This window comes from Ciconia boyciana, chromosome 13, assembly GCF_034638445.1.
Source record: "Ciconia boyciana chromosome 13, ASM3463844v1, whole genome shotgun sequence".
In the NCBI taxonomy this organism is placed as follows: Eukaryota; Metazoa; Chordata; class Aves; order Ciconiiformes; family Ciconiidae; genus Ciconia; species Ciconia boyciana.
In genome coordinates, this window is record NC_132946.1 from 14,065,076 (window position 1) to 14,089,814 (window position 24,739).

The window sequence follows — 24,739 nt, forward strand, 5'->3', positions numbered from 1 at the left end:
CAGGGGAGTGATTTAGAAGTACTAAGAAGTATTTTTAAAAAGGCATAAGGTTTTTCTTTTGTACTTCGAAATTTAAAAGGGGGGGTGGGTAAACACCAGAAAGAAGCTTGTAGCTTCTCTTGCTCTGTATCCCATTTATGTCACTTCTGGTGGAACATGTAAGGTTTAATTTATGAATAAGCCTGCACCCTTCCCTGTGTGCTCCTCTGAGCTAATGCTTCTTTCCCATTCAGTCCTTTGCATATTATGCCCTTCCCTTTCCTTTTCTTACCTTACTTGCTATGGTCTGTCTTTTGATCTTGCTGCCCGCCCTTAATTTCTCTGTAAAAAGGGCTACTCCTCACTGTCCACTAAAACGAGATTTTTTTTTTCACGTGACAGTTAAGCTGTGGGACTCCTTGCCACAGCATACTGTGGGTGCTAAAACATTATATGAGCTCAGGAAGGGCCTGAAAAAGCTCATAAGAGGTTATTGAATACCACTACGCAACCTTTAGTTGGCATTTATTTTAACTGTACATCAGGATGCTGGACAGATGTTGAGGGTAAGCACCACTGTGTACTCACCTTATACTTAACTCTGGCCTAGGCAGCCGCACCTGGCTACCAGCATCAGACTGACGTCATCCTGATGTTTCCCCATTTCACTGCAAAAGTCCTTCACGCTTCCCTGTCCCTTTATTACAGCCCATATGGGACGTGTGAAGACTACCTCATATCTGGGGAAACCAACACTTGCTGCTGGACGTGACGTGTTGTGTACTTGGCTCCAGGGAAAGAGCGCTTGAAGCAGGGCTTTGGGAGTTGGTGTATATGCATCTGCTCCTGGTTCTGGCAGTGCGGGTGTTGCTGGCAATGATTTTGCAAGCAGCTGAGCAGTGCTGTGACACAGTGTCGCTGTGCTGCCACAGAAACAGCCGGGTTTGTAGACTGGCAGTTCATGCAGAAAGCAGTGGGCAGACTGAAAGCAAGGCCAGACAATGGGCATCACACCCCAGGCTTGTGCTGGCTCAGCATCATGATCTTGCTAGTCCAGGAGTGATGATTCACGATCTGCCTGCAGCCGTGCCTTGGACTGGCTCAGGTCTGGGCCGTTAGCTGCCCCAGCAGCACGTGGATGGGTGTAACAGCTCGTCCCCACCGTGGTGGCTCCCACCCTGTCCCACCTATTTCGTTGGTGGGAGGCTGCTGTGACCTTCTCGCGTGCAGGCAGCGCAAGGGCTGATGTGCAGGCCTGTCTCCCAGGCTTACTTCAAGCGTGGTGCTCGGTAACCTGCAGATTGGCATGAGCGAGGAGATGAAGCTGTACACACAATCTTTAGACTTACCATGGGCTTACATTTCAGGTAAGGTTACCTCTCTACTGTACGATGCGGCTTGGTGCTGGAGGTGCCCACGCTCACTGCACGGGACGGGGTTTCACTGCAAAGGACAGGCTAAGCCATGCAGACAGCAGCTCCGGTGCAGAGCACAGCTCAGTCTGTTCCAGCCTTAGCCTTGGCAATGCTATGGGCCCACTCTTAGCAGCGCTGCAGTCTTTCCCCCCCGCTGATAAGGCAGGGTTTCCCAGAGCTGCTGCGACAGCACTTTTCCCTTGCTGTTTCCATGCCCTTCTCATACTGTTCTCATGGCCTTGTGCCTGCAGCCATGATAGCGTGGGCATGATGGGTGCTCATGAGAATCCCCCCTCTTCCTGCTGTCCCTGCCTTGTTGTGGACTTTTTGATTTGTACTAGGGAGAACCAAAGCAAAGTGAACAGCATTGCAGGTGATGGTCATTTAAATACTTGATGACATTAGCCAATAATATATGTGCAGAGGAACTTAAGTCACTGGGCAATGCTTGCACCTGATTAGCATGCACTAATTATCACCATCATCTTCATCCTTGCTCAGGAAGAGCCCCCAGAGGAGGATGCTTGCCTGGGACCTGTTATTGCTTGTCCAGGCTTGCCATCAGTTGGGGAGAGTTTTCCATCTCTTTTAATCTGTTCTTTAAACAAAAAGAGTTAGATAAGTGAGATTTTGTAAGCAGGCTGAAGTCTTGGACTTGTGCTGTAAGAGAGCTTGAGGGGAGGTGTGCTGGTCTCAGGACAGCTCCGTGCCGTTCCCGGCTCAGCAACTGCTGCCCAGCATTGTCTGGGGAAGTTACCTTACTGCTGGGTGCCGTTGTGTTCTGCTCCCACTGAAATACTTGTTGACAAGATGTGGGATGAAATACGGTCCTCTCCATGTTATTGTGCACGCTCTCCCTTTAGGCAGATCCTAGCGAGTGCTGTCACCTGTGGCAGCTGACACACTGCAGCTGGTTACAGCCTTCTGTGCTTGCTTACAAGCAAAGGACCCTGTCTAACTCTGTTCTGGGCAATCGGGAGCAAGAAGTTTGTGCAGCATCAATCACAGCAAATGCTGGATTTCCAGTGAGAGAGGATCTTGATTCCTCTGTATTTTTGATAGAATGAGCCACAGGGTATCACCATATATCCTTCAGTATAACCATAAACCAGTTGAAGCATGTACCTAATCTAAGTATCCACTCTGTTCCTTAACCTAAATGCATTTTTTTTAAGTGCGTCTGGCAGCTTACATGAACAGTGGAAAATACTGGACTGTAAGAAGTCCTCATCTTTATCAATACACTTTATAGGCTGCTGCTGAGTTAGTTCCCCCCGCACCCCTTTCCGTGGTCCCTGCTGTGCAGGGCTGGTCTGTGCTGCTTGGGCAGCATTGCTTTCAGACGCAGCAAACTGCTCGCTAGAAGAGCAGAGGGCAGCCACAGTGTTTGGGGAAAACGTGTTCGCTGCCGAGACTGCTTGGAAATAGCTGTTGCTGCTTAAACTCAAGCCTGTTTTAATCCAAATTAAGTTGTATGCACAGACAAGCAATAGGAATTTTCCGTGTTGTATTTTGGTTACCTTATAATTAGGCTTTTACTGGACTCGGTGAGGGCTGGGCAATGTCCTGGTCTCCATTAACTGCCAAATCACTACAGTGTGTGGGCAGTCCTCTGCAGCCTCTAAGAGCGTGAAGTTTATACGGTAACCCTTTGTGTTGACACGTCACATGCATGTCGCAACTCCTCTGAGTTTCAATGTTAATTGAAATACCAGTATTAATTGTGGAAAGTTAGTCATGCAAACTAAGCTGGAAGGGGAAGCTTTTTGAACCAGCTGTTTTGTAATTGTGTGTCTTTTGTAAGTGCGTAACTCTGACGCAGGAGGAGCGCTGTGATGCTCTGCGGCTCTGGGATCCTTGTGTACACTGGGGTCTGAGTGCCAGAAAGTGCTTTGGAAAGGAACTGCAGGTGGGAGCAGTACTACGGCCTGGTGCTCAGCATGAGCGGGTGCTCGGGTGCCTTGGAGAGGTGCCAGGGAGCTGCTGTAGAAGAACTGGGGCACCCTTGGGAGCCAAGCACCCCCAGTTCCTCTCCATCAGGGCAAGGTAATGCGGGGAGCAGAGCGTCCTGCTGCCTTCGCTCTTTCAGGAGATGAGAGCAAGGGACATACTGTTGGGAAAGGGCACTTTGGAGCAGAATCAGTCTCTGCAGTGCTCACCGTGTGCCATCGAGCCGTGTTTTTTCTCTTGCTGAGAAAAGCTTGTGGCTGTCAGCAGAAGAGCAGGCAAAGCTCAGGGGTTTATCTGTATGGCTTCCTTAGAGAAGGAGAGAAATGCAGCTGTGTAGAATAAATTTGGAAACCAGGACATTTAAAAGTGAGTCACTTAAAAAGAGTTCTTGACGTTGTTTCTAAATCCAAGGAGAGCCCAGAAAACAAATTTTTTGATGTCCACATTGCTCTTAGAGATTGAAATGAAAGAGCTAACTTGAGCAAAACCCAGCTGAAAGTGGCTGCTCTTGGGGTACAGAAACCTTGCGCTCTCTTTGAGGAAAGGCATGGTTTTCCAGGCATCTGTAGCCAGTGCTGTCCTGTTCGTAGACCGTTGTGGTACCTTCTGAAAGCAGCTCCTCCAGACAGTGTCGTTTCCAGGCTAAGGGGGCTAGAAAGAGCTTTTTCTGTGTGCTGGAGCACTGAAGCACGCAGAGCAATGCTTCCTGGGGATGAGCTCTGTGCCCGCTGGAGGTGGTGCAATGTCTGTCACGCGAAAAAGAAGCCGTTCATAGATGGAGAGATCTCCTTGAGTCTGTCACCCTGCCCTGTCCGTTTTGACTTTTTTCCACGCATTTCCTTTAATTAAAAGTGAGACCAGATTTCCGTGGTAGTGTTGTGCTGGTCAGAATGGGTAACTTCCCCAGAACGGCTATTTTTGGGGTATTTTTAGAGGTATGGGATAGACTTGAAGAAGAATAGAAAAAAAATTATAGATGTATAGAGAAATGATGGTGGCACTTACACACCCCCAACCTTAATTACTTCAACAGATTTTTTTGGTAGTATTTTATGGAGAATTTCAGAAATTTCTCCAGCATGTATTGCACTCTGTGCTTTGTAGGTCACCTGTTACAGATGACATTTTGGGATCTCTTTGTGTACACATTGGCCAATTGTTCTGAAAAAAGTATGGTAAAAAAATTTTTTTTTTGCTTTGAAATGTTAAATTCACCTATTGTTTCCATGATGCTTCTGTGCTTTATTTTATTTATATTTTAGTTTGGTGCATCCTTACAGTCTAAAACAAAATATTAAAAAGTCATGTTGGTGAAAGATAAATGATGCATGTTGAAGCATGAGCAGATTTAAGGGTAAGGTGCCACGTGGTTGGAGTTTCCTAAAGAGCCTGAAAATATCACCACCTTGCACCCCGTTACATTCATTCTGTAAATACCTGAAGGCAAATATTTTGCCGGCTCAAGCAGAAGAGATACTGTCTGTATTGTCCCTCATCTCTGTCGCAGCTGGAATGTCACGCTGCTGGGCTTTCTGTAGCTATGAAGTCCTGGCTGCCTCCACAAGGCACAGCAAGCAGGATGCTCGTGGGGAGCTCGGGCCGGGTGCTCCGTCAGCGCTGTCCGGGGTTCGTGTGATGTCCTCCTCGCCACGGGAAAGTGGAGAGTGGTGGCTGGGCTGGAGGGACAGAGGAAAACTAATGGAAGCAGGGTGGGAGGTGGTGGGCTGGTGAGAGATGTAAGAAAGTAGGTTTGTTCAGCTAGTCACAAAGAGGGGAAGGTATTTGTGGCTGCTGCGGAAGGGCTGGTAGGCAGCTGTCTGCGTCCCAAGGGTGATTCTTGATTTGCAGAGGGTCAGTTCAGAACCCAGGATAACATCTGGGAAGCATCTTTGAAGGCTACCAGTAACTGCATTTGGAAGGCAAAACTTGTGCAAAGAGGAAGGCTGGGAGGGCTGGGGGCGTGGGGTTTCGGTTTGAGTGTTTGCTGTAGGCTTCCTGCATAAACACTGCCCAGCCTCGCAGTGCCTCCAGCTGCGCGGGCAAGCGGGGATAGCCTTTCTGCTCCTTCAAGAGTGCCGCCGATGGAAGTGAGGTAAGCCCCTGTACGAATGTCAAGACAGTGGCCACGCCAGAACAAGCAGAAACAAACTTTGTCTTAGAGAAGGTTCAGATGAAGTGATCTTCTGCACTGAGCAAGCTGAGTGGAGGTTTGCAGGAGGCAGGAGCTGCTGTCATCCCACTGTATACAGCGCACACAGTAAAACTTGGTAATTCAGTGTCCAGTCCTTTTCATTGCACCCGATTTTTACGATTGTTGGAGAAGCCCACGAGGCAAACGGATGTGCTGGTGCACTTGCACATGCAGTGATACAACATGCATGCCACTATAGAAAGTTGCTGAGCTGTAGCGTAGCCACGGGCTTCCTATTGCTGCTCGTTTGCATCCCCTCCTCTTTTGAGCTGTACTCGCTCGCTGCAGCGGGTGTGAAGTTGCGCGTAGCTGTTCCTGGCTACCTCCAGCTGCATGCATTTGTGTATCGGCTCTCACTGAGCTCTGATCACGATTTAGGACTTGTGTAATAGAAATTATGAGAGTTGAGGCCATTCATCTACTTTGGCCGTGGGCAGAGAACAAAAAGGGTATTTGTACAGTGAAGTGGCACTGAATGTTCTACATCACTGTTTTATGTTTACAGAGCAGAGGGCACAAAAATAACATAAATGGGAACAATAATGTACGTCAGCACACTTCTAACTCCATTTAGCCTTCTTTGTTTGTAAATATTTTTGTGGTTCATCTGTCTTTTAGAGAAAGGAGGGAAAATTCTCCTGCCTCTCTACCCTTGTTTGAGGCAGGGGACAGGCAGTACTTTGTGGTTGGCTCTACTGTATTGCTGCATATGGATTAATAGCTCTGCATTTTGCTTGTCACCTGACAAGCTGGTTTATATTTAGGTTAGGAGAGAAAGTGTGCGATTCTGAAAGCTGTGTTTTCACGTGTGTGAAGGCCAGACCATGTGTGCTGAGTTATCAGAATGAGGTTTTAACTGTTCACTCTTATTTTTCCTGTGACTTATTAGAGTTATAGTCCTGCAATGTCAGACATGCAGTCCTGGAAAGCAGCGCACCCGAAGGAGAGGTCTTTTGAAATCTGAGGTGACTTCCTCAGTCCCAGCCAGCACAGCAGGTCTCTTTGGCGAAAGAGGAAGTTTGGAAAATCCTGTCCCTTTGGTGTTATCATCTTGGTCTCAGCCGAACGCTGCGCCATGACGCTGGGCAGGGCATTAGCTCGTGGGTGGCAAACGCCATCCGTAAAGCTGTGGTTTTGTTTTCAGCTGAGTCATTGCTCTTGAGAACAGTGTGGAAAGCTCAAGCTGGTACACGAGGGAACATGACTATACACTTCTACCCTTCGCAGCACCCTGAGGAATTAAACACAAAAGCCTTTGTTCCCTGGTGACTTCATTCTTAAGAGGCCTTTTTAATTTTAGTCCTTAGTTTTTGGGAAGAAATAATGGGAATTTGTCATTGACAAGAAGGCTGCATCTCTCAAATGTCACGTGAAGGATCCACTCCATAATTCATGGGCTAGGGAGTGTGGGTGTCAAAAGGAGGGTGCGTAATGGATATGAGAGATTTCAGTTCAATGAAACTGTTGGTCTTAAAGGCAGCTTTTCTTGCCTTCATGATATTTTCTTGACCCATAACACCACACTTTTTGCTAACTCATCCAGATATCCAGATATTTTTAGATTTTCTTAAGTGAGAGTGTGTTGGGTTATTGGTTATTTTCGTACAGCTTATTCCCCTTCCAGTGCGGACGGGGACTTGCACAGTAATATCAGAGCAGTGCTGATTGATTTCTCTGCTTTCTGTCACTGCTGTACCTGTAAGCCCTGCCTTTGTGTACGTAGAAGTGCTGCTGTTTCTTATCAGTCCTTCTCTTTCCGTGGATTCTGTGAGTTTTGGTTGTTGGGTGATGAAACGTGCGTTGCTGTTGGTGTGCTGAGAAAGGGACCTTCTCCTGCTCTGCTGTAGAACAGGAATAAGAGCAAATCTGACATGGGCTGCTGGGGGTCTGAATGCAAATGTGGACTATTGGCTTCCTAGTTGCTGGAAGGTTGTGGCAGACTCAGACCTACAAAAGGGGACTGCTGGGTCTGCCAGATCTCTGCAGGCTGGAGGGGTCACCTCCTCGTGGGCAGCCACTGCCTCCCGGCTTTGTCTGTGTTCCTGTCCTTGGCAGAGAAAATTAACTGTCTGACTCTGTCTGGAGTGAATTAAGGAGCACTTGTATGATTTTCTTCTTGCAGTCAAGCTGAAGGTGTTATGAGCTATGACAGAGCTGTGCTAATAGCTGAGCAGCAGCAAGGAAGTTAGCATGAGTAACTGCACAGCGAAACTAACCTCCAGCAGGGGAGGGGCAGCCTTTATTTCAGCATTTCTTCTTCTAGCGTTTCTTTCTTGTAACGTGTGTTTGTGTGCAGATGCAGGAGCTTCCTCTGTGCTGTCAGTGGTCAAACCCCATCTGTCTGAGAGCTGCGTGGGGCACGCCAATACACCAATACCTAGTGTCGGGGCTGAGCTCTGCTTCAGGAGCCATTGCCTGTGAGTGAGGCAGGAGTAACCAAATACATGTTAGTTGTGGAGTAATCTGTTTTCAGTGGAGCTTCCTAGTACGGCTTACAAAAGCTGTAAGATCTAAAAATAAATAAACTTAAAAAAATGAACTCGCTGACACAGAGCAGGAGCTTTTGGTGCAACTGTGTCCGTGTGTACGTCTGCAGGAAGTGAGTCATTCTTAAAAAATCATCCGCTGAAGAATTTGTGACTTTTATGACAATTCCCATTTTGGGCTAAGTCAGATCTCTTCCTTTCTCTAGGTTTTTCTCAGGCATCAGGAATGTCTTCTGAGCCCACTTCATCCGCCTCACAGCAGTCCCCCGCCTCTCCACCCTCACCAAGTTCTCTCCATCTGCCCGAAAACCGCAGGGCGAGAGATCGCTCCCCATCACCCATGAGAGGGTACCTCATCCCCAGTCCGCTGCCCACCCGACGGACCAGGACATTTTCAGCGTGAGTACTGGGAAACCTGCATTGCGTAGACACAACCAAGTGATTGCCTTTGGGTGGAACAACTGGCCCTCTGTTGAGGTGAAGGGAGTCGGGGGGGACGGTTGTATCTGGAAGATGCTTTGGTATTTTACTGTTATCTCTTCTCCAATAAATTCTGATGCCACTAGACTTTCAGTCCAAATTGCCTGTAGGTTTTCAATGCTCTGTTTGTGTCAAGGATGTTTGAAGTCTTTTCCACTCTTTAAGACCAGAGTTTTACAGGGAGGGGAAAACACACTGAGATTTTTCAAAACAGCGTTTCTAGTCTGAAGCTTTGCTTCACTTCAGACGCTGGGTTGTGGCTCTCAGGACCAGTTCCTGTTGCTGTTTCTTCATCAGCTCCACCTCCTGCTTTGGCACAACCTCTCTTCTCACCGCCCCTGAAGCACCGGACTAGACCTCACTGGAGGTTTTAGTTCTTTCACTCCTGACACCTGTGCTACCATCAGCCAGGTTACATTTTAGGGATAGTCCATGACCCTGTCACTTTTCAGACAGCTTGTTTCCTTTTCCTATTCAGCTTTCTTATCTCCATGTTGTGGTTTAGCCCCAGTTGGCAATTAAGTACCACCCAGCCGGTCGCTCACCCTCCCCCCGTGGGTGGGGGAGAGAATCGGAAGAGCAAAAGTAAGAAAATCGTGGGTTGAGATAAGAACAGTTTAATATTGGAACAAAATAATAATAATAATAATAATACATTGTAATGAGAAGGAAAACAACGAGAGAGTGAGAGAGGAACAAAACCCAAGGGAAAAAAAACAGTGATAACAACCGCTCACCACCCGCCGACGGATGCCCAGCCCGTCCCCGAGCAGCGATCGCTGCCCCCCGGCCAACTCCCCCCAGTGTCTATACTGAGCATGAGGCCATATGGTGTGGAACAGCCCTTTGGGCAGCTGGGGTCAGCTGGCCTGGCTGTGCCCCCTCCCAGCTTCTTGTGCGCCTGGCAGAGCAGGGGAAGCTGAAAAGTCCTTGACCGGTGTAAACACCACTTAGCAACAGCCAAAACATCAGCGAGTTATCAACATCATTCTCTTCCTAAATCCAAAACACAGCACTATACCAGCTACTAGGAAGAAAATTAACTCTATCCCAGCCGAAACCAGGACACTCCATCTTAAGATGGCTCAAATAGACCTGTAAAAGAATATGTTGGTTTTCACAGTATGACCCTGATCTCTTTGATTCTGTAAGATTATATGAGATTTTCCATAAAAAATGAATGAGGTTTGTTGCTATTTGTAATTATTTGAGGTAGCGATCCTGCAGCAGAGCTGGCTTTCCCTGAGCTTTCCTGTGGCCCCGTGGTGCCATGCAGGCTCCCGGGAGCCCCGTGCCCAAAGGGGACTCCTCCACAGCGCAGCAGCAGAGGATGGTGTTGCAAGGTTTGGCCGCTGCAAAAAATTCCCAGTGCCTGTGATGGGCCTCCCAGTGAGGTGCTGACCTGCAGAAGGCAGTGGGGCTTCTTTGTTAATCTCAGTGGCCTTTGAATCAGGGTCTGAGGGTGTAACGTGAAGCTGTGGTCAATCCATTGCACTTCTGCCACAGTCTTGCAATTACTTCTGTGTAAGGGAGGTCTGGCAATGCCAAGTGAAACAATGTGGAAGATCTCAAACCTGCAGCTAGCCTTTTTTGTGCTGCTTAATCTAGTTGGCATGCTTTTTCCTTTTTGCTTCTTGCAGTGCTACCCAGCTCTTTTCTTCCAGAGTTATCCATGCGGATTTAAATAGCATCAATCTCAGTGATGCTTCATATTATTACTTCTGTATTCAAAATGAGGCGAAAAAGAACGGCAGCAGCAGAAGAAAAATTTATATGTTGTCAGTTCCAAAAGCCTTCAAATGCCCTAAACTTTGTAATGGAAGTAGATTGCTAAAAGGGACATAATTGACTTGATAATTGGGATGGCCCTTGAAAAGCGATGCCAAGCTAGCTTGCCTCAGTGCTGTGTTAATAATGAACTCTTTGTAATTCTTCTCAGCTGTTAATCCTAGTCTGTTTCTTACAAAACTGAAGGATTTGTTATTTGGCTTCCACAGTTCTTTAATCATTAATTAGTGTAGAAATCTTGCAGTATTTGTTTGCTCTGAAAATCAAAATAGCTCTAAATTTTTATTATTTTTTTTAGTGTCCTCTTTAAACAAGAGGAGCTCTAGGTGAGCTCTGGCCCCACAGTTGTATGGAAAAGATGAATGTGACAGGCAGTGGCTTATTCAGTGGGGTTATTTAATTTTGGTTCATTGCAAGTGTGGGGCCTTATCCTCCACAGTGCTTTATCTCCTTGAAAGATGCAGCTGAACTTTAATGGCTTATTTAGGGCAGTGAGTACTTTTCTGTGTAACAAGCACTTGTGGGGTCAGGTGTGTCGACAGCTTTATAGAGCTGGAAATGAAGTGATTTAATGAAGATTTCTTCTTTCTTTAACACTTTCAACTGTATTTCTTTGGTGTTAGTTTGACTAGGAGCAGAGCTGTTACCACATTTTTTAGTAATTTTATTTAGACTTCAGTAAACTTTAAACATTAGGGAAAGTGATGTCAAAAATGCAACACAACCAAATGGCAACGCAGTCACTTACTGAGTTTGAAGAATTGCACCAAAATCCTCTTTTAACACGAAAGCAACGTACTGGATACTCATGGCTTGAGAAGGTCCTGATCTAGTAATGGCCTCTGTGTAAACCCTGTTAAGATGTCTAAATCAGTTGGCTTCATTAATTAAAGTATTTGAGTGAGTTTGGATCCCTGGAGATTCAACTCAGCATTTTAGATGGGGAAAATGACTTAATCATGCAGTTTTCAGGATGGGCTATAGTTCATGCACGTTGTTTTTCTTGATGGCAGTAAATCATCCTAAAGGTTTGTCTTCAAATCTGTCTCGTTTTAAAATACAGGTCCCATGATAGTGGAGGAGGAGATCAGGCTTGAGTCTTGGTGTTATGCATACCAGTTAGGCTTCGTAGCCTGCTGGAGTCATTTGGAAGTGAAATATTGACTTCACTGGATCCTAGTCTGGCAGGATAAGGATAGACATGCATGCAGAAGGGGTGTGTGTATATGTATATACATACATGTGTACACATTTATACATGTCTTCATGCACTGCATTCTCTTGAAACTACGTGCACACACTTACTGTTGAATTTGTGAAAGCGCATACAACACCTAGGTGCACATTGGTACTCCCAAACTCATGAAAGGTATAACATGCTTACCTTTAGTATAGTGTCTAAAAGAAAAACTGGCAGGGTGATACAGCAGATGGATTCAGGATGGCAACTGATGCATTATAATGCTAGCAAACATCTTCATCATCTTTATCTCCCTTAAAAAGGCTACAGGCAAAACGTGCCGTGTATGAAACTGAGTATTAAGCAGTTGCTACAGAGGAGCATACTCACAGGGAGCGAGTATTTGGACCATTGTGCCCATTTGCGTAGTGTGCTCTGGCTGACACACCTGGGAGCTGTCGCATCCATGCTCAGCAATGAACCGCTCTTTTGGTGCTTTCTTTTGCAGAACTGTGAGGGCATCAGAGGGTCCCATCTACCAAGGCGTCTGTAAATGCTTCTGTCGCTCCAAAGGCCATGGCTTCATTACCCCTGCAGATGGAGGGCCCGACATTTTCGTACACATCTCTGAGTAAGTTGTCTGGGTGGCCAAGGAAGGCTGGAGCCTTGGTTTGCCCTAATTACTGAATGCTTTTGACGTTTCAGATACAAGAATGGTTTATAATCTGTCACCCTTACCTCAGCAAAGAGGAGTTATGCAGATGTTACTGGCAGCGATAGATTATGCTGTTCTTTTCCTGTATTATTATAAATCTGTTGAGTTAAAAATGAGAAGACGATCCTGTCAAATGTCTTAGAATAAGCTGTGCAGTTTCACCCAGACCCAGAAACTTGCATTTACCTGAAGCAAATCATGGATGCGGTATCCAGTTTTAATTTAAAGATTTATAACACTGAAAATTCACTACTTTTACTTTGCACTGCTTGTACCATTATTAAACTAAAGGTTAATTACCTTTACTGTTAAGAAAAGTCATACTTTATTACTTCCTTGAATTCATCTAGCTTCAGTTTCAAGCGGTTTATAGCTAAAGCTTTCTCTGTTAAAGGGTTCATTAGTACCTCCACTTTTTTGCCTTGAACACACTGAGAACCATCACCTCTGAATCTACTTTTTGATAAACTAAACAGAGTAAGCTTTTCAAGTCCCTCACTGAGAATTTTTTTGTCCAGTCTAAAAGTCTTTCCAGTCTCTTTTCAAAGTGTGCCGTAGAATTTAAATATCATTTTAAAACAATGCACTGTACACATACTTTCAGTATATGGAGATAAAATCTCCTCCAGACTCCTGCTGTTTCTCTTTCTGTACATCCCGTAATCGCATTAGCCCTCTCATCCCTGGTCTTTTGTTGAGTTGCTTATTTGCTCTGACCTCGGCATCCTTTGCAGCGTCAGAGTTTGGTGCAGTCCCAGATACTGCTGTCGGGGATGCCGGACTATGTTACCATTCCTTGTTCCTAGATGTTTGACTTCATATTTGGTTGCACTGCAGCACATCTTACTTGAATAGGTCCTGCCTGCCAAGGGATCCAGATCATGCTCTGTGCCTGTGCTTTGTTATTTATTGCTTGGCTAATCTGCAGGGTTTCATAGGCAATTTTGTATTTGTTTCTAAATGGAGATGTTGACCAACATGGGGCCTGACGCTGGTCTCTGAGGGCGTGTATTAAGATCGCTCAATGTTTATGCTCTAATTCTCTTTGAGATCTATCACCAGTTTTTAGTCTACATATTGTTTACAGTGTTGAAGCTGCATAATCCTTATTTGTTGTTTGGAGTGGTTATTCAGTGATAAGTCAACAAAAGCCTTACCAAAGGTATTCACATTGCCCCAGCTCTCTTTCCTGCTTCTGTGTGTAGCACGTGTCCTTGGAGGAGGAGCACATTGGCCTTCTTCCAGTTTTCTGAAATGTTACTGCATGATGGGCGTTGACAAGGCAAAGCTTTTTAGGACTCGTGGGTGCAAAGGGGCTGAGTGGTCTGACTTATGTGTTCAACCCAAGGGAATGTTATTTAATATCTTCTTTTTCTTTCATCTAATATGAACGCACGATTTCTCCTTATTTCGTGAATAACTTAAAAATAACATTTCTTATACCATAATTTAAAAATTTTATTGTGAACATCTAGTCTGACCTATACAGTTACTGATCAGCGAGGGTTTAGTTAAAACAGCCCTCTCACAGAAACATGAATTCTCAGCCCTCTAATGAATTCTTTTTAAAGAACTGTCTATTTTCAGCCCTGTTTTTTTCCTCTACATTTTCTCTTCCAATTAGTTTGGTAAAATTTTCTTCAGTTATGTGAAATTAACCCTTTTAAAACCATAGAGGGAACTTTTTGATTGGGGCTGCCCTTTGTTTGTCTGTACAAAATGTGAACTAATCTTTCAGGTGTTCCCCAATTCCTATCCTATGGCCCAACACATCTTTCTCTCTGGGCCCAAGCCCCAGTACTTGACTCTGGGTACACGAACTGCTCCTACCGTCAGTCCCCCTCCAATCAGCTATAATTCGTAGAAACTCGAGTGATGATTTTCTGTTTGGCTATTTAAGACTCCCATATGTCTCTCATACTGAAATGCTTTATGAAAAACATTTTTTGTCTGCTGTGATTTTGGTGGGCTGTGCGAGAGGCCCCCTCTCCCAGGAGTCCCCTCTCGTGGGCTGTGCTAGTTGGCATATCGATCCCGTGTGCTTTCAAAATGCTTTGACTGTGAGCCATCGATAAGCTCTATTTGAGTAATTGTGCCCTGAGTGTGGCGTGCCACCCTCCCCGTTCTTCCACCCACTTGATCTATCCTGAAACCGCTACTGAACGTGTCACCAAGGTTGTAAAAGTTCATGGGCAACCAATGCTTCTTGATGTATTTTCAGCATGTTTATTTCGCTGACGCGTGTCCAGCGCTCTGCTTGCTCCCACCCTCACCCCGCCGTGCCCTCAGACCTCCCCTGCGTGGGCAAGCTGGAGCAGATAAAGGATGAGAGGGGGAGAGCTGCTGCGTGGGCAGGGGGTGATGGGCTCTGGCCCCTCATGTGCAGCCTTCAGCCTGAGCTCCGGCTTCCCGGGTCTCACCTGAGTGCCCGCCCTGCTGGACCAGGCTGCTTCTCTTCATTTTTAGTTACTTCATTTCAATCTAATGCTCACGCGGGTGGGGAGCTGTCTCCGTATGCCATGCTGCAGTACGCTGCAGTCTTTCTCCAGTATGGCAGCTCTCTTAAGTTTACCGTAGAGGGGAAGATTGGAGGGGTCTCTTCTACCCTGCCTGCTGCTGGAAGGCACCTGTGCCTTTCCGGCAGATGCTTTACCCAACGCACGCCTAACAACTCGAGTGCTGGGGATCCACTGCCTCCCTGGGCGATCTCTTCCTGTAAGTAAAAGGCCTGGCTCTTAATTGTTTCTGATATTTAACTGACATCTCCCTTGCCTTCAACATGGCCCTTCACTCCTCCTTCCATCTCCACAGCAGGTAAATGATGCCTCACCTCTTTAAGCCTATCATTTATGTGTTCAAAGACTGTTTTCCTTGCTCATTCAGAAACATTTTAGCAAGGTTAGTTCATACGAATTTTGTGGGACTGAAGGATGTGCTTTGTGCAACTTTTCTAGGCTCAATTCTGCTCCTTTGAAGCCAACAGCATTTTTTTTCCTATTGAACCAGGACTGGGGCACTGTTTTAAATGTTTCCTATGTAGGTACTCTCTCAGAACTTAAATTCAAAAATAGCTGATGTTTCTGCCTCAACCTGTTAGTAAAAAGTGCTATTATTGAAGTACTGAAGGTTTCAGCACATTGTATTCTTTAATTACTCTGAGTGTATTATTTGAATTGTTGGAAATGGCTTTTAGTGCTAGGGGGTGATGGTATCACTGTCTTCATTCTGATGCAAGGCAGCACTGGAAAGATGCATTAATAATGCCTTTCATTTCAGTTTATTTCACAGTGACTTAGAAACATTGCTCTTTATTAATGGGAATTGCTTACTGCAGCAGCATTCTGTGACCATCACTGTGGCTCAGTGGTCTCCAATGACTCTGGTTTGCATAGTGTGAGTTTTGAGACACTGCTTATGTGTATCACACGATTCTTTTCTACCTATTTTACTCAGTTAAACCTCAATGTAAGAGACACGTCAGTCTGTTCACGGTCTCAGTACGGTATAGGCATCTACTTGTGAAATGAAAGAGGATTGTTTCTCCTGAATCAGTTCTGCCTGAAAGCTAGGATTTCAGGATCGTGGATAAAATGGCACGCCAGTTTGGATTCGGCAAGATAGACTGTTCCTCTGTGTTCATCACTAAGCTGTGATGATTAGTGAAGGTTTTGAGCATTGGGACCAGCTGCCTATCTTGCAGATTAATATGATTTTAAACATAAAAATTTAATTTGAGGAATTAATTATTTTCTTCCTTAAGCTTTGGGGAGCTGTAAGGTTACACTTCAGTGAAAATGTCTTCTGTAAAATGGGATGTCTGTTTCCCATAGCTTTCCATTTATTTTTGTAAGATAACAACACTTAGCATGGCGTTTCCATTTCTGTAAGTGAGCATTAGCCTAAAAATAAGGGCAAATATATGTGGCATTCAAAAGCTTCTTCACTTTGCATCTGCAAAATTTTGAATTTCAGTATCTGTGCGAGAATTTAAGGTGAATGTGGGCATGTGGACATGTTTTATGAGTGGAACTTGCAGCAGAGCTGTGTTACTGTGAAGTTGGACTTGTCAGGTGTGGGTAGATATACAGTATAAGAAATGCCAGTTTGAAATGCAGGTTTTAAAGGTGTTTTTTGTCTGTGTGGCTTTGTTTTGATGAGCAGCTCTGAAGGCTGCAGAGAAGATTTGGTTGGGGTTTTGATAACACCTGTGTGGAGCCAGTTCTCCTTTTTAACTGATTAGGTACAAATGTGCAAAACTGTATAATTAACCAGGGCAGCCTGGAGTTCTCTGGAAATGCTGACACTGGTAGGTGGTAGCGTTTCCTTTTGAGCTGTCCTCGTGCGGCAGGTCGAGGTGCTGTGGCAGCGCCGGTGGCAGTCACCGCAGGCGGCGGCAGCTTCCTGGCAGCACTCACGGCACCTTCTTGGGTTGGTCTGCGGGTAACGCATCTGCGGCCGAAACCCTGGACCACAGCGTCGACACTGTCGGCGCTTGAGATGGACGGATTAGAGCCAGCTCGCGCACACTGACCTGAGGGGCCGTTCCTGCCTGCAGACGCGTGGCCTGGTGCCGCGAGAAAGCTGTCGCGCCCCTGCCACCCAGCCAAAGGCACCAGCCGCAGGCTCCCTGCTGCTTTCTGCGTTGCACGCACAGCGAGTCTGCTTCCTCGTGTTTATTGGAAACGCTTCTCAAGTTGGTATAAACAACTGTACTAGGAAAATGTTATGGCTCGTTGAATGCGGTGAGGTTTTGTTTTTCTCAGTTTAATACTTTGCCCTTCTCCAGAACAGAAAGCAAAATGTGCTTGCTAGTAGTGAGTGTAAAACCCTAGCTGGCAAGCATGGGGATGGAGGGGTTGCTGAGATGGTAATTCCAGATAATGTCTCTGGAAAGCTGGAAGCAAAGGCAAATGCATTTGCCTGGAGTGAAATTTTTAGAAAGCCCTTAACTATGTTTTTAATAGTGATGTGTACTGTTAATGCTTTCATTTCCACCAGCCTGTGTCATGATCCGTTGTCACCAAATTTACGGTATTATTGTAGCATCAGTGCTGAAAACTGTATCCTCCTTGATATCTTACCTCCTCTGCTGTTGTTTCACAGCGAGAGTAAGTCAGCTCTCACAAATAGGAGCCGGTCTGGTTGTAACTAAACGTAACGGCTCTGGTGGCTTCAGTTCCACTCTCTTGCCACTCTTCCTGTAGATGTGGCATGTTTCCGGGAGCAGACGGAGTCCCTGCAGTGCTGGCTGTTGAGGTCCCCCGCCTTGTGCTGGGGGTGGCTGCCTGTACAGGCAGGTCCATATCTGCTCGCCTTCCAAAGGGGGTCCCGAGGGCACGGAGCAAGGGGGATGGGGAGGGGTGGGGTGTGGGTGCCCGTAGCGGCAGACAGATGATGTACTTTAGAGCACTGCATAAGAATCCCACTCTTCTGCTTTCCCAGTGTATCTGGGAGTGGGCATGTGATGGATACTCGTTTACTCTCCAGGCTTTTGCATTTGATTGGGAATGGCCTGAAGCCTGTGTAGCTGCAAGGGCAAGGCAAGGAGGTAGTTCACCAGAGAGCAGGGACGAATGAATGACCGCACTGTTGGTTTTTTAAAGATTTCATTTTGCAAAAGCAGCTGATTTAATGGAACAGAAAAAACATGTGCAGTGCTTGTGGGTTTTCTGCAGTTTGCTAGTGCTTGACTCTGAAGGGGAAAATGCTGCATTGCAGAGAGGCCTTCAGGCTGTCCTTCAGGCTGGATTCCTGACCCCATGCTTAATGATGGCTTTGGAGAATTGCTGCTGTACTTCCCCTGAGACGTTGACACACAGCACCGTTGGGTCCCTGGAGATGCTGAGTTTGCTGTGCTTTGCTTGTGCGTTGTGTTGTGATCTCGGGAGATCATGCTTATAATGCCTGTAACTCAGGAGTACTGAACAGAACAGAAGTGTCTCTCAGTGGGCTCCCAGGTGGGGATACGGTCCCATTCTGCTGTTGCATCTCGGTTTCTGGCTATGCTGGAGATGTACTATCAGCCACATCTTCCTGCGGGGAGGAACCCAGCTGCGTCCCTGCTGCTATCCTGCTGCATTGAGGTGCTGGCTTTGAGCTTTTCATGTCCATGGAGAGATCATCTTTTCACGCTCCTTTCTTTCCTCTGATTTTCTGCCAGATCACTATGTTTAGTGCAAAGCATTAATGCCACATCTCTTATTCTGGCTCTTCTGTGATGCTGTTCTTCTGGTGGAGTGTAACAATATGGGCTGGAAATTAACTGATAATTATACACAAACTGAGAGCTGACTCTGAGCTGAGAGAATGAACCTTTCTGGCCTCTCTGCCTTTTCTGTGAACTAGCAGCAAAACAGTTTTTGCTGGATGCAACTGACTGCTCTGGGGCTGCTGGGAAGCCAAATCTGAGCTTTCTGATTTCCTTCAAAATACTTAAAACACTTGATGACTTACCTGCTTTGGGCTGCACACTTCCTGATGTGCTCTCTTTCTGGTGCCTTGCTGCATCTGTAGGAGTGTCTGAAATAAGTAGATTATCTGGGGCAGGGAAGAGAGGCAGCAGAATACCAGATCTTATTGAGAGGGGGTTGGAAATTAATAGAATGTGGATAGCCTTTTCCTAAGGGTTCCCCACACCCCCCCAGTTGGCTCAGAAAACTCACATGTTGCACTGGTGCATGCAGGAGAGCCAGCTTGCTGTGGTCGTGATTGTAGCAAAACCTTCCCAGAATCTCCACCTAAATGATATGAACTGCAATTGGTCAAAACCAAGACTTACGTTCTACCTGCAAGCCAGGCAGTGGGCATTGAAGAAGACTGTGGCCGCCCGAGGATGGAGGTTCTTTGTGGTTAGTGAGCACAGAACATAACTGCCCTGGGTGTTGGTTTCCAGATGCAAACAGTAGGTATTACTGTGACAGGATCCAAGTTGGATGCTTGCAGGAACAGGCATCTTCTGTACCTCTGACTGAGTCCACGTAGGCATCCTTGGAAAGCTCTGCCTCTTGTGGTCACCAGTTTCTTCCTCATGGTGCTGATGTTGAACTAGTTGCTGAAAATACAGACCCATAACTATCCCTGAACGTGGATTCAAAAACCACGACTAGAGATCTCAGTAGAAAACTGGGCAAGAGGATGATGCATCTGCTGTACTGGGAGGGAAGTGCAGCTTCTGTCCTAGACAAGGCAGCTCCTGGGCAGATCTCTCTGCAATGGCACAGAGACTGGCACAGAGACCAGCACAATCCCGTAGCAGAGACCTTGGATATTAACAGCTGGGATTCTTCAGTGTTTGGACCTCTTTCACACTTGCCTGTCCCAGTTACGAGTGTGGCTGGGGGGTGAGAGGCAGCCCTGCTTCTGCTTTGCCTGCCAGCCGACCTGATAAGGTCATCACTGGCTTTGCTGATGAATGCTGGAGCTGTCAGCTCACCCTGGGACTGCATGGGAGGGCATTCAGGATTAGTAACTCATAATAGTTCATTACTCTGTCACGTCCTGCTGTTTAATAAAAATACGGGTTTCCTGGGAGGTGTGTTAAGGTGTTAAATGAGCTTTAAGAAGCCCGCAAGATAATACAGCCCGCTGATCCATGGGAAGCGGCTACCTGGTGCGATCCGTGGCAGGCTTGTTGACCAGCAAGGCCCTGAATTCACTCAAAACTCTTACTCAAAAATGTTTCCGTGTGACTTAGTCTTTGTCCCCAGAGGCTTAACTAGAGCCCTGGAATATGAATAGCAGCTGTGAGAAGGAAGAACTAGAACATTCCTTATTTAGGTAATTTCCTAATAACCTCCCAGTTCCCTAAAAATAGTGCAGGATAAAATGCTCCACCATACCAGACTGGCACTGAGCTGGGAAATGGGAGTTGCTGGATAATCTAAAACTCACTCTGTTGTGTCTCACTCTGACACTAACATCAGGAAAGCATTTCCTATTTTTAGCTTAATTTGTTGAAGTGTGTTAAGGTTCCTGGATACATAGATATGCATTATTTTGAATAGAACATGCATACCAATCTCTTAATAGCAGTGAAAATTTCCACCTTCCTCTAGATCCACATTTAATATATAGTTAGGGTAAAAGTAAAAAATATAGTTCTAAAAATATTCAATCAATATATAACATCAAAAAAGTCCATGTTTAACTTCCTCTACCAAATTATCCAGGTAACTTAAATTGTATGTAGCGTGGCGGTTGTAGGCTGAATCTGTTCTAAGAGCTCTGTTTACTTTCTCTGATCTTTTCCCGTTCATTTCCCTCCCAGCACTTAAGGCAATTGCTTCCTGATGGAGCATCTTCCCACAGCTTTGTGAGGACTATGCCTCCAGTGCCATCCCATCCCATCGCCTTTCAAGTGCCATTATATTGTGCTTTCTTGACTCCCTCAGAAGTACTGTACAGTCTGGATGTTGTTTGTTCCTGCTTCCAAGCATCACGTAGTGGTAACAATGCTGGAGTAAGTCTGCATCTATCCCAGAAGCAGCATTTGGTGGGCAAACACTGTGCTGGGAACACCGCTCACAAATAGGCTTATTCAGGCTGCAAACGAAGACGTTTGTCCTCTCGCTTTTCATGTGCACTGGGGGCAGTGAGTTAATAATCTCGTATTTGGTAGGCACCAAGAGTAACTGATAATCAGAAAGCTGCAAGAAAGAAAAGAATACCTGATCTGTGGGAGAACAGTTTAAAGGCCAAAAGCAGAAAATGAAATTCAAGCTGTTTGTGTAGCCACAATCTTTTTAGACAGCTGTGCAAAGGACAGGCCTGGTCTTGATGAGGTAAGGTCACCTCAACAAGCAAGGGAAGAAATAAGACAAACTAGGGGATGAGAAGAAGCCACGTTGGGGTTGCATGAGGTTTTATCATGAACTTCAGTCTCTTGTAGTGTCAGTTTGGATAAGGAAAGAACCAAGAAAGGATCTGATGCTGTCAGCATAGTACTTGGTTCTGTAAGACATGCTTTCTAGTGGAGAAAAGCGTACCTTTCTGGGTAATGCTTAGGGCTGTGCAGATTTTGGGGCTAATGTGGTCCGTTTAGAAGAAGGAACAGGAGTAATTAGCCTCATGATTCAAGCGCAAGAAATTTGGGTCAGCAAATGTGTTGTTTTGTTTTCCTGTGCAGACCAGGGGCTGTAGACAGCATTCCAGCCAGCCGTCTAACAAGTGCTGAGGGGTGCAGTGGCTCTCGGTGATGGCTGAGAGTGAGCCCTCCAGTCCAGGGCAGTCCCTTGGCTTCTCCTCTCCCTGACTGCATCCCCTTGTACGTTAGGCATACCGTTTCTGTGTATACTGATTCACTTGTTCTTAACAGGACCACTTTGGTTACCAGTACAGCTACAACACCTTTCTTACCAGAACCCATCTTGGTATATATTCATATTTAAATTTTAAACCAAACTCACCCCAACAAGACCCCCATCATTTTTAGCACTCAAGCTGTACTTCTTCCTCACTTGAATTTGAAGATTCAAGTGAGAACTAATTTATCACTGTTTTTCAGGAGCTTACAACACTGCCTTTGTGTATTGGCATGTCTTAGGTGCTTCAGGAGATGGTGTGAATCTCCTTTCCTTCTACATTAACCATACCTACGGATATCTTTTGCAGATTTCAAGTGTTTCTTTTGCTAACTGCATCTCATCCTGTTTTACAGGAGCTTTTTAATGTTAGGTTCCTGTTTGTTAAAAAAAACTTTCAGCCAAACATGAGATCCTTTCCTGGGCAGGGCATCCGTTTCATTTGATGCCTGCAAAGCGGCGACTGAGCTCACCGCTCGCTGTGCGTGTTCAGCCTCTGTGCAGGAATCAAAGGCAATACCTGGGGCTGTGGAGTGGGCGGCTGTAATGTCAAGAGGAGATGCTGCTTTAGTTCCAGCCCCATGTAACTGCTCTGCCTGTGCTCCCTGAAACACTGTCCGCAGCTGGTCCCAGTGCTCAAGGCCGCATGAAGAAAGGTGTTTCATGATGCCTTGTTCCAGTGGCTCCGCTGTGCTTGAGTCAGTGTAGACTTTCCGCTTTGGCTCGTATTGTCCATGTTCATTACATCTGAGCTGGGAAATGTTTCTGCTCACTGTGTTTTGCTAGTCCTGTGTTCCTTTGTACGGATAAAATGTCTGTGCTGTATTGCCTTCCACTGAAAGGTGCTACCTTCCTCAGGTGGGACTGACATCCCGCATGGGTTGTGTTGTGAGTTACTGCTCATGGCAATGTGGTTTGAGCTCAATAGCAACAATCTTTTTGGCAACAAGGGACCATTCAAGAAATTCAAGAGGGAAAGATGATGTCATTTTTTTACATTGCACTCCTATTTTCACTCATGGTTTGACCCTCTTTTGCATCTCTTCTTGGGGCTTCATGTCCACTTGTCAGGCTCTGAGACAGTACAAGTAGCATCTTCTCATCCTTGCTTAAAATCCTGTTTCGAAGTCAGGGTAAGCTGCAGAAAATTTGGTGGCAAATTCCTTTGGCAGTAAAAAAGGTAAACTAATCTCTGCTACTGAAAGGGCAGTGAGTATTGGGTGTGCAACCCCTTCGCACCTGAAGAAATCTTAAACCTGTTAGAAATGGGGGAGGTGGGGTATAAATGAAGGCAATAACTGAAGAGGGCAGCCACAGCAAGTCTAGATGTGGGAGCTTGAACGTAGTCTGTCCAGCATGGTACCGGGCTGGGCTGACAGGTTGGCCTGGAGACTTTGGAAGTAAATGAAGGTCAGTCGGATCAGCCTGCGTGGGGAGGAAAGGGCTGTCAGGTCTAATGAAGGAGGCTTTATCTTGACTTTTCTGTAAATATTTTTTCTGCCTTCAATTTACTGCCATTTTCCCAGACGCTGCTCTGAAGAGTTCAGCTTAGGACATGCCCTCTCAGGTCCGATTCCCGCAGTCACAGGCAGCTCTGGAGTAGGGGTTTAGCCCAGGGAAATAAGGTCTGAAGGACATGTGTTTCAAGCCACAGGCCTCGGGAATGCCTTAACTCCTCGTAGCAGGTTTTAGATCCACATTTAGATAGAGGAGCGCTTTCAATATCATGTTGATACAATCAGTTAGCAAACAATGACTTTTCTTCTGCATTTCCCATGGGAGAAGTTATAATTTAAGGGTCAGTTTTAGCTTCCCCTGTACTTGCCTGCTTACCCCGTCTCATCCCTGCATACAGGCTGCTTCTGCTCAGCCACAGCCCGATGCCCCAGCTCCCTGAGCAGCAGTCGCGATGCACGTGTCAGAGGGGAGCAGAAGCTGGGGCAGCCCTTAAGGGGGGAAGGGTGGGGGAGAGGCAGTGCAGGAGATGAAGCTGGGGCAGTTTTGCAGAACTGGGGGGAGAGGCAGGATCTGATGTGAGGTTACAGCTAGCAGTAAGCGACAGTATATTTACCTCCTATCAGTCCTGCCAGTCTTTCCTGCAATAGGGAAGCCATAACAATAATGGGTCACAAGATGAGAGTGGATACAAAGGGCGCTGCTAAAATCTTAGGTCCCTGCAATAACGGAAACATTTGTGGGGTAAAATTCCTGGGTGGCGTGAGTATGCTCCCACTTTGCTCTCAGTGAAGGCAAATAACAAACTCAGTGCTGTTTCTGTTCACAAATACAAATGCTGCTGAGAAACACTGAAAAAACCCTCAAACAACAAGAAATCTAGAGGCAAGGTTGTCAGAGAAGGGGAACCTGAGCATGCGATCATGTAGGTATATTTAAAGAAAGGTGAAGTAGCATCCTTTCTACTATTGGAGAATCACGGCAATGCAGGTTGGAAGGCATCTCTGCCTGTCTTCACTGGTGCATGCTGGGATTTTTATTAAAAATCTGTCCTCTTGAATGCAGTGGTAGAAGCCAGGAAAGCTGTTACCCTTTGCAGTTCTCTGTTTCATCCGTACGTAGTTCTGGACAGAAGGTAACAGCCCTTTTGCCGTTTCCCACTGATTCCAGGTAAGGACTTGCATGCAGTAACAAAGGCACGGTGCGAGTCCTCCAGCATCCCACGTCGTCGTGCTGGTAGGGGTAGGTAGGAGTGGGCGACTCCTGGAAATCTTTCTAAGTAAGTGCTGGATGCTGGAGGAGAGTTTCTGCGGTGTAACGCGTCAGGGTCAGAGAACTCTCTTTTTTCCCAGCAAGTAATTTTGAAGTATTCCGCTGTGTCTTACTTGGGCTCTTTTTTTTTTTTCATACCTCAGATGAACTAAGTTATGGTGGAGTAACCTAAAGGTAAAATCAGTGACTGACATGGTACAATCCTTCTTTTAAAAAAATTAAAAGAAAAAAAAAAGCTTCAGAAGTGTGAGAGGAGGGGGAAAAAATAAAAAAGATCAACTTTCTAGAGTTTAAAAAACCAAACCCTCAAACGAAGTGCCAAACAGTGTCAGCCCTGCCCTCTAGTGCTGCCAGAGAGCAAGAGGTTGAATGGTTCACAGCAATGTTGTCCAAGGCTGTGCTCAGCTAAGGCATATTAGAGTGTGGGGTTTTCTGTGTTTGTTTTTGTTTGTTTTAGGGTGGTGGTGGTGTTTATAGTGTTTTCATAGGATTTTGCTGCAAGACAACCAAAGTCAAACTCAAGCTTTGG

The 24,739-nt window shown here is 46.0% G+C and overlaps 1 protein-coding gene across 3 annotated transcripts in view; it reads left to right on the plus strand.

Moving 5' to 3' along the window:
* Positions 1–24,739, plus strand: part of CARHSP1 (calcium regulated heat stable protein 1) — a 38,317-nt gene that overhangs the window by 13,109 nt on the left and 469 nt on the right. For 2 of the 3 annotated variants that reach the window (XM_072878259.1, XM_072878261.1), the window contains 2 exons: positions 8,228–8,420; positions 11,978–12,100. In XM_072878259.1, the coding sequence (XP_072734360.1) occupies positions 8,228–8,420; positions 11,978–12,100 (316 nt within the window). Of the gene's footprint in view, positions 1–7,816; positions 7,953–8,227; positions 8,421–11,977; positions 12,101–24,739 lie in introns of those variants that run through there. The other variant, XM_072878260.1, reaches the window with a different exon arrangement.